The sequence below is a fragment of the Populus nigra genome, chromosome 5, assembly GCF_951802175.1.
Source record: "Populus nigra chromosome 5, ddPopNigr1.1, whole genome shotgun sequence".
NCBI classification, from domain to species: domain Eukaryota; kingdom Viridiplantae; phylum Streptophyta; class Magnoliopsida; order Malpighiales; family Salicaceae; genus Populus; species Populus nigra.
In genome coordinates this window covers 21,515,588-21,526,085 of record NC_084856.1, presented here as the reverse complement: position 1 = coordinate 21,526,085, position 10,498 = coordinate 21,515,588, and the positions used below count along the sequence as shown (strand labels likewise).

General features: G+C 32.3%; 1 protein-coding gene across 2 annotated transcripts; it reads right to left on the bottom strand.

Moving 5' to 3' along the window:
* Positions 1–977: 977 nt before the first annotated feature.
* Positions 978–7,535, bottom strand: LOC133695464 (probable E3 ubiquitin-protein ligase LUL4). 2 transcript variants are annotated; one of them, XM_062117476.1, is made up of 4 exons: positions 6,819–7,535; positions 2,229–2,748; positions 1,381–1,483; positions 978–1,276 (listed from the first exon to the last, which is right to left on the bottom strand). In XM_062117476.1, the coding sequence occupies exons 1-4, from the start codon at positions 7,466–7,468 to the stop codon at positions 1,263–1,265; spliced, it is 1,287 nt and encodes a 428-aa protein (XP_061973460.1). In that variant the 5' UTR covers positions 7,469–7,535; the 3' UTR covers positions 978–1,262. The 2 variants fall into 2 exon arrangements, with proteins under 2 accessions (XP_061973460.1, XP_061973459.1); XM_062117475.1 differs by having other exon boundaries at positions 1,391–1,483.
* Positions 7,536–10,498: the final 2,963 nt, after the last annotated feature.

The window sequence follows — 10,498 nt, the reverse complement described above, 5'->3', positions numbered from 1 at the left end:
ATCATTATAGCTACCGCGTGGCTTAATAACACTATTTATAACAAGGATACAAGATCTGTATAAAAAAAGGAAAAGTTTAAAAAAGATAAGAAATTAGTAAAAGTCCGATCTATCATTCAAGTAATGACTGCAGTCCCACTCTTTTCAGATAATTGTTGAAATCTGAGAAAGATGTAACAAAAAAGAAAAGAAGAATATCGACATAGATTCTTCTGTTCAAGCACAGACAGATTGTTTTGTTTTCCACCACTTTTTTCCTTTCATATGGTGGTGGTTTCAGAGGATTGCGCTGTGAAGCAATCATGCAACTGCGCCAGGGACCTGTTGCCTGTTGGTGAAGAAGGTACATCAGGCATCTATTTACTGGAGACCAGGGAGCGGAACAATGCCTGTGCGATTCAAAACACTACAGCTGACATGAGATTTGCTGCCCAGTATAGATTCTAACTCTCTGGATAAAGTTTATCGCCATTGATTCTCCCTTGAACTTTATATAAAAAATATTAGATATGTAAGTGGTAAAGAAGGCGTGAGCTTTTTGTAAGCTCTATTTTATTTAAATTTATTGTTTTAATAATATTGACAAAATATATCTATTCAAGTCAAGATCACAAGCAAAGGTTTAAGTTTTTATTTTTTTCTATCTTAAATCTATTTTATATCAATTTATATCCAATATAAAATAAATGAAAATACCCTTTATTTATTCCTTACCAAGCTTTTTTTTTTGTACATGCATCTTAAATTCCATTTTTCTTTGTTCTTTTTTTTTATATATTATCACATCTATTTGAAAATTACTATTCGTATATAAATTTTTAATTTGATCTTTTTATTCCAATCTTCAAATAATCATGGACATTAATTTTCTTTTTTAATGGTAGGGGTGAATTATATGATCAATCGATAATAAATCTCATCTCTAAGTGAAAGAGAGTACAGTAATTACCAGAAAAGAATTATCCTTTCTGTAAAAGTAAATATAATACGATCTTTATTATTATTATTATTATTTTAGAATGAAATACAATACAAGCTCTATAAAAGAATAAGAAAAAAACACATCAAGATGATGCCCTTTTCTTTATTAGAAAATGCACCCAGTTTATAAAGAAATAAAAAACTACCTCAACCTTTCATGTGTAAAGAAAATTGTCATCCCAAACCACAGAGAGACGCTAAAGCAGGACTTGAGCGCAGATCAGTGCTTCAAGTCATCATAAACTTTTCAGGCAACCCTCACCCGATGGTCTACTGGTTCTTTATTTAGGATGAGCTATAAGCAAACAGGAAAGAATGTAAGGCAAAAGGAAAATTGCTATTGAAGAAATAGCCTCTCAGGAAATCTTGCGTGAATTGAAAAGGGTTAAGAACTCGTACAATTATTAACCTTGATCTCCATAAGTTCCTGTATGGGTTGGCGACATATAGGACACCTATCCGATCGAGACCTCAACTCCTTTGCGCATCCGCTGCACAAGCACTGCCAGAGAAGATGTTGGTTATTCATTTAATTCAGTAACAAACGCAAAAGGCGTGGAACATGGTAGACAGATGTGATTCTAAGTGCAGATGATTGTAGTTAAGACCATGTTTCGTAGTAACAAAAATTTATCGTCACCGCCTGTTCTCAACCAGCACTGAGTTAAGGTTGATTCAGGGCCTAACTAACAAGATCCACTGAAAGAGCAACAAGGATGTTATTGCAAAGAGATATCTTTCAAGAAACTGTTGAATTGCTGGGATTATTTAATCTACCAAGCATGTTCCCCAAGAATTCACAAAATTCAAATTCATTATTCTAGCTGAAGAGCTTTAAGGCATAAACTAGTTTCTCAAGATTATGCTTTGCAATAGTTGCCTGCACCAAGACCATTAGAATGGTCTAACTATCTAAACCTGCATTAGTTGTGTGTACCGACGCCATTAGAATGGTAAAAAAATCTAAACCTCTTAATTGCTTCAACCCTTGAGCCAATTTTTTTGAATTCGCCAATGGAATGAGGACATCCTGATGAATCTGAAAGTTTGCACATCAAGAAGGCAGACTGGCGATGTTTTCATGTCAGAATTGATGCGATGTTTTCATGTCAGAATTGATACAACCACAAACCCTATGATACCAGATGGAACACGACTCAATGCAAGACCGGTTGTTAATAATAAAAGTAGTTAATATAAAGAAAAATCAAGATAAAATATATATAGATAAAGGTCAGCATTCTCACCATATGTCGACAAGGTAAAACGGCAGTATCCTTAGGCTCAGTCATGCAAATAATGCATTCTTTTCCGGAATCAGTCTCCCCATCAACACCAGCACCATCAGAATTGGCAATGCCAAAGATCTCTCGCAACTCATAACGAATCCCATCAATCCATAAAATTTGTTTGGCTACTTTTACTTGAAAATGGCCTTCGTTATTTTTCACCAACACAGCTTCAGTTATTTGTGCGTGAGTAGACATGGTTGGCAAAGGCTTGTCAGGCTCTTGACTTGTAGATGTAGAGAGAGAAGGTGAGGATGCTTCAGCAAAGATAACAAGCGGAAATATATCTTCCTCGGGCGAGGGCTTTGATAGCTGATCCAATTCAAAAAAGCCTAGGTCAATGCCGGTTCCTGATGGCTGTGAGAATATTTGGCCGACTCCTTTCTCAAAGGGGATTTTCCTTGGCGTATAGATTTCAGGGTAAACTGGTACAAATGTACAATTGTCTCCTTTCTTTGCAAAATAAAATATGGTGATGCTGTCATTGAAAAGAAAAGAAAAATTGTCACATGTATGAAGGAATAATTGGTCCTACGCTGGATTCATATAATTTAGAAAAAACAAGAGAAACAACATATCTGCAAATCCAAGCCAGTAAAGAACATCTTAATAACCAAAGCACCTCGCAAAAGGCCCACATGGCAACTCTTTGAAGCTCCAATATTTTTCAAACAATTACCATAACCATTCAAAACAAGTTTACTCTCGAACTCTACAAGACAGCCAAAAATGAATGCACAGTCCAAAGGTTGCAGCATATTGTATAACCAAAAATCAGATCAACATTGCTAATGGCCCTAAACCAAAAATTTCAAATGGAACTTTATCTCGTAGTCACTTATATTTGGTCAAATAGCAGCCTACACCAATAGAACTTGGCTGAAGATTTTAGGGCTTTAGATCAAACAAAGCAACTAAAGAACAAAAAAGCTAAACATCAATTAATAGCAAGTTACATTATCTGAAATTTGAAAGTTACGAGGATCTTAATAAGCAAACAACCATGATTTACTCAAAATCTTAAAAAAGATATTAACTAGCTCAATATGAAAATTTTCAAAGGAGAAAACCACAAGTCTCATCCACACCATCAAGAAAACTGCTGCTCCTACTTCAACTCCTCCAATCCCCTGCTAGAATTGTATCTTACAGGGGTGCAAAACTGTATTCAACCACCCTCAAAGTTCAGATCTATTTTTGGAAACCAGATTGTTGCTTCAAGATGGATCCTACAAAAAACCTACACATTAAATGGTGAAATACCCAAACACTTAATCGTACTTGGACCAGGGGAACTTCTCTTACTTTCAAGTCCTTCAAATCCCCAACTAGAGTTGACTAGTACTTGAAGACACAGATCTGTATTTGAGCTCTCTCAGAATGGTGATCCACCTTTTGCAAATTAAAGATGTTGCTTCAATTTGGATTCCATGAAAAACTTAACATCAGGCATCACTTAAACTAATCCTAAATGGAAACATAATATTTACTGGAAGTTATTTCATAAACCACATTGTTACAGACGCTATTCCAGCCAACACCATCCATAACAGTAATCTCAATACAATTTCAACCCCATTCACAGTATAGCTTGCAGGCTCACAAGCTCTATCACTACTAACAAGAATGGTCACCAAATAGCCTCTACACCAACCACAGCCGATTAAATCAATGAGAAAGAAAGAACTGCCATCAGCAATAATTAAAATCAAACTAGATTCTATCCATAAATCTAAAACCAAAATCCAAATAATTAAATAACTACATATGGCAGAAAATAATCAGCATTAATATAAGTAGCTTCAAAACCAAATAATTATTTTTCCATGTGCTAATTAACTTACTAGTTAATGAATTCAGTTGATGCTATCCCAAGATATTTAAGGATTAATAAACTTGGCAGTGAAACTAAAAGTCTCATGTAAAATTGTCCTTGAGCATGACCTTTTGCTTTCCATAGCAGTCAGAAGATGAAGAAAATGACATGCTATCTAATGGGCAATGGAATTGCCCATGTGCAATCTTATATGACAATTGCATTGCATTGCATTGATATTGTTTGCTCATTAAAAATGAGATGCAAGATGGATGATGGATCACTCACTCTGGTGCTAGATAACCGGTGGTCCCTAGCACACATATCGAATTCCAACCGTTGATCCTATCAGAAGCCATCTCAGCCAATCCAAAATCTGAAACCTTAGTCATTGTTTAGGAACCTGTTTCAAACCATATAATGACTTGACATACATACAAAATTTCTTTTCTTTCCCTTTAACAATAAACCCCTCGGGTTATTCCATGTGGATCTCTTCGTCAAGGTCATCGTTTAGGAAAGTCGTTTTTATGTCCATTTGATGTATTTTTAACTTGTCAATAACTGCAATGACTATTAATGCATGTATGGAAATTATTCTTAACACACAAGTACGTATCAAAATAGTCCAAAACTTCTTGCTATTTAAAACCTTTGACAACAAGTCTTGTTTTGTCTTAGTGATGCAGGAAGAAAAAGACAAGATAGCCAACACAGTTAAAGGTTGGTTGTCTTGTTTGAATATCCAAATAAGTAGAAGCTCTTTATAAAATTATCAAAATATTCAAGTTTTTTTTTTCTTTTATAGTAGTAACAACCCTTTAAATACAAGGAAACCCCCAAGTAAAATAAACCATTGCCCTTAAAAATAACTAAATCGTAGCCATCCAAACTACCACCATAAATATTATGTAAATAAACTATTAAAAGAAAAACCCTAATTATATGAAAGTTAGTGTAGTTCGAGCTCTTGCATCATTCTCCATGGGTTGCAAGAAACTCGTCCTTGAGTTGAAACCGTTCTTGCCTCGATAGTAAGGGTGGCCGAGTAAAAAGCACCAACACTTTTCCAGCTTCAAATACATATCATCAATGAATATTAGTTTTATTTCATGTTTAGCATGACAAACTTGTACTTGCAATTCATTCCCTTCCAATTCTTATCTTGGATGATAAATTGTATAGCACATCTTTGTATTATCAATTTGCGTAACCAATATATAATCTCTATAGAAGCTTTTTTTAAACTTGTATCATGCACGTAATCAAAAAGATCATCATAGTTTAAAACTATGAATTCTTTTTTTGAAGCAACTACAACGGTGCGATCTTTACATTCAGTTTCTAGTTTTTCATGGGTGTTGTTACTCTTGTCACCGTTCTCCTCGTCAACCTCATCATCACAACAAACATCATAGATTGGTGAAGAATCCTAATCCACACTTATCTCATCATGGATTGGTAAAGGACTCCAATCCATAACTTCTTTCATCTCAATAAATAGTGCTTAGTGCTCTTCAACTCTCTTCCTCCATTGAAATGGAGCGTTTTTTCCTCTTTTAATCCATATCACACCATATAATTCCCGGCTCTAGCATGATGAAAAGAGTCTTGATTCTTATGACTACCTTCTAGTATGTCTAAGGGGTTGTGGCCACCTTCCAAAGGCTCATTTATGGCTTCCGCTCTAATTTCAAGCATGGTTAATACCTCTTGCTTGGGTTGGTTTAGCATCCTTCACAACTCCAACATCTCTTGGTTTTGATTGAACCTAGGAACTCTTGATTGCTTGGCTGCCATCACCAAAACTAGGATCGATTTTGATCTGATACCGACTCATGTAGGCAGAAAAAGATAAATGATAGCTAACATAACCAAAGGCTGGTTGTCTGGGCTGAAAAGCCAGAAAAAGAGAACAAATTCTTTATAAAATTATCAAAATTTCGAAGTAGTTTTTTTTTTTATATATATATATACACATATACATACATACATATATATATATAGTAACAGCAGCCCTTTAAATACTAACAAAACTATAAGTAAAATAAATCATTGCGCTTAAAAATAACTATATCTTAGCCACCCAAACTACCATCATAAATATTACATAAATAAACTATTAAGATAAAAACTCTCCCTAATATGAAAGCTACTGCAGTTCTAACCACTTCGTTAATTTGTCAATGGTTCCATTAGCTTTCATATTCCTCTTGAAATTTTATAAGTCATGAGAACTCTCCTGGAGTATATAATATTTCAAAGATCTTGCTCAAGAGATGTTAACTTAGATAAAATATGTTACTCTTACCATTATCATTAACCTCTATTCTTTTCAAATTATGTAAACCTTTTCAATGCAAACCCCCACCGAAATTGAATCACTGATCTTCCCAAAGCAGGTTTTATACACCAAGGCACTTACAGAATTGTTTCAATTCAATTTACCAAAAAATTCACATTTATAATCCAGGAAAGTAGAATTTCCAAACGTCCCTACACCAAACAACATAAATTCTTAATCTTTCCAGTACCGATTCCTTCCAACCTACAAAAACTTTCTCCTATCAATCATAAATAACTCAAATTCACACTAACACTCACAAACAACAAAACCCCATTAACAAATTCCACATTAAAAACAAGACTTTAATCCCGATCAGATACTAAAATCACAAAACAAACACTAGCATCATTACAGAAGTAAAAAAGAAAGATTATCTGAATAGTACCTGCCATCAACATCAGCATCAAAAGTGAAGGAAACCAAGTGAGAATCCAAATTATTCTCATCAGCAACAACTTTAATACTAGACTTATTCACATTCACAACATTCTTGATTGTCTTCGCTTGATTATGCTCCACATAACGCGGCGGCTGCACCAGTCCCGAATTATGATGTCTCACCTGTGTTGATGGTTGCAGTGGTGGTCCCATGAAACCAGCTTGATGATAATGATATGACCCCCATCCATTATTATTGAAAGGAGGAGGAGGAGGAGGAGGGTGATGGTAACTATAAGAACCGTAAGCAGAACTTGTAGGAATCATAGGAGTACTGTATGGTGCATTCGCTGCAAAATAATAACTTTGTGGCTGTTGTAGAGGCGGTGTCGGTTGATGTGGAGGTGGCGGTAATGGTGATGATGATGGTGGTGGTATAGTACTTGTTGAGGAATTATTACTACAAGGTATTGAACTGTTTTGTGGGTAGAGGTTATTAGTATTGTTGGTGTCGGAGAAAGAGGGAGGTTGGTGAATTGGGGTGGTGGCGGTGGTGGAGGAGGAGGAAGGTAGAGAAGGGTGTTGTGGGTTTTGACGATGGTGGAGGTGGTTGTTTTGGCGGTGGTTTCTTCTGTGTCTGCTGGAAGCGGAACCCATCTTTGAACTGGTAGAACTTGTTTTGTTCAAAGTTGTTTAAGGAGACATTTGCTTTGGTTTTGGTGTTCTTTTCCAAGGCATATATGACGAAACGAAACTAGATGGGACCACAATATTATATTTTTTGTTTCTGGAAGAAAAATAAATAATAAAACAATAATATATTCTATGTTTGAGTTTCCAATTCAAAAATATTTTAAAAAATTACACAAAAATAAATACAAAAGCTCTTTCAAACATCCTCACAGATTATTGGGATAATCCAAGTTGATAAAAATAACTTTAGAAAAGATTAATGGGTTCAACCAAGTAGGTGGGTTAACCCGAATTTTTAACTAAATTATTTTTTTATTTTTTTAATCATAACTAGTTTAATTCGAGTTTCATAAATATAAATAATAAATCAATATTGGTTTACGGTAATCAATTGGATTAGCATTATTTTATTTGATTTGACTCGGATAAGGGGATAGAGGAAATCTTGGTTGATTTTGACGGGAATAGGTCAGTGGAGGGAAGATTCTAATATAGCGGTACCCCAATCAATTAAATATTTACTCATAAATTTTTATTATATATTTTGTTTTTTGGATGTTGGCTTGGTGCTCTCATTCCATGATTTTTTATTTTCACTCTACTTTTATTATAAATTACATTGATAGAATACATTCTTCCTTGTTTTTTTTAATACAATTTTAGAGTTTTTTTACATAATAAAATGGTATTGAAAGTTGTTTTCTAACTATTAAAATCAAAGTTTATTTCAAAGAAAAAAATAAAAATTAGAGTTGTTAAAATTCTAAATAAATATCTTATTATTGGATAATATTTTATTAATACCATCATTTGTAAAAAAAAAAAAAGACTTATATCTAGGGGTATTTTGATCTATCTAAATAATTAAAATAGATCATAGAGTAGGAATAACAAATTAGGGTAATTATATAATAAAAGATGGCAACTAGGGGGGTTTTTGTCTCTTTTGCTTTATATCCACAATTCCCAGCCTCTGGATGGAATCTCCCTACCCCACCAGTGAAGATTGATGATTTCAGCATCTTCTTTTTTGATTTGTTAGATAAACTATCATCAGCCAGCCCCCTTTAGTTTATTGCCATCTTTATCCTTTTGGTAATTAGTCTTCCACTAGCTGGTTCGTAGGTGTTAGGTGTTAGGTGCTGGATCGGATAATTTTTTAAAATATATATCTATTAAAAAAAATATTATGTTATTGATGATATTTTTTAAAAGGTAAAAGGAGGATAACTTAACTTAATTTAAGATGTTTCCTTGTCAAATTCATCATCTGAATAATAAGATTACGATAATTTTATAAAAAATAAATAAATAAAACTTGAATTAATCCAGGTTAACCTGTCAAATTTATGATTAGAATCACAAGACTGTGATAACTACATAAAAAAATTAAAATAAATTATGAAGCTCAATTTTTAATAAACTAATTATTGAAAGTTGAAAGTTAAAAAAATTCAATCTAAAAACAGGACACAATAAAATGATCTCAATCTACTTGGGTTAACCTGCAAAACACATGACTTGAATCATAAAATTAAGATAACTTTGTAGAAAGCAAACCAAAATAAATCATGAAACATAATTTATAATTAAATTCATGTTGAAAGATGAAATTGAAAAAAAATATCAATTAAAAAAATAAAATAAAAAACTCAAGTCAATTAGGTTAACTTGCTAAATTTATAGTTCGAGACATGAGATTGAGATAACCTCGTAAAAAGGTCAACTAAGTTAAATCTAACTTTTTTTTTATTTTTATTGAAAAAACTCAAGTGAACTTAAGTCAACCAACTAAATTCTTAATACAATTCATGTACGTCATCGGATTCAATAAAATTTTTATTTCATAGATCATTTTTTAGTTTAATAGATTTACATGACAATAAAATAAATTTAATAATTTCTAATAAAATATTTTAATAAATATTTTTTTCTTTATAACAAAGATATAGATACACCTAAGAAAAAAAAAATTCACCCACAACATTAGAAATACAATAAATTTGTAAGGATTTTTAGATTAGTTAGTATAACAGGAAATACAAATATAGAAGGAATATAATCATAACAAGAAATACATATACAAAAGGAATATAATCTTTGCTTGGATGATAAAACAAAAACGAATAAACATGTCTTCTCTATCTTTATTATTGGCATTTTTCCTATCTTGAAACAAATTATTGAGCTCTATCTTAATGTTCAAACTGTTCATATCTCCTCTCTCTATCTCAATATAATCTATCCACTTTTTTTCTTTCTTTCTTGTATTAATTAATACCAAACCCTTCACCGTGAAATAATTTCAAGAAATTTTGAAGAGTATAGTTTAATTGTTTAGATTTTAGGTTTATTTTTTAGAGATCATCAGTTTAAATCTCACAAACTTCAGGGCCCGTGAGATTAGTTGAGGTATACACAAACTGGTTCGGACACCTACGTTAATAAAAAAAAATTCAAGAAAAAATATAAAGTTAGCCTTTGATTACCGTATTAAAAAACACTTACATTGAATTAGCATAATTGCTCAGTTTAATCTTCCTTTTCAAAATTAATACAGATGTTTTCATGAAAAAAAAAGTCGAATGATATATAAAATAATATTGTTTTGATTAAGAAAATACGCATCCTAAATGAAAACTATTAACGGATATAGAAGAAGGCACTCAGCCAAGAAATTCTAATTTCTAAATGGTGAGTGAGAGACCCAAATGAATAAATGTTTAGTTTAAGGACCAAAAATGAACTTTCACATCAAATAACCGGTAACCGAAGACAAACGCAAATACCTTACCTCTCTTCCCTTTCTCCTAGTATATGGTAATGTGATATATTATGTTTTTTAAAGGTACTATTTCATTAAAAAAATATATAAAATATATTTTTAATATTTTTATTTTTAATATTTACATATTAAAATTATAAAAAATATATAAAATATTTCATTAAAAAAGTACTATTTCATTAAAAAAGTATATAAAATATTTTTTTAAT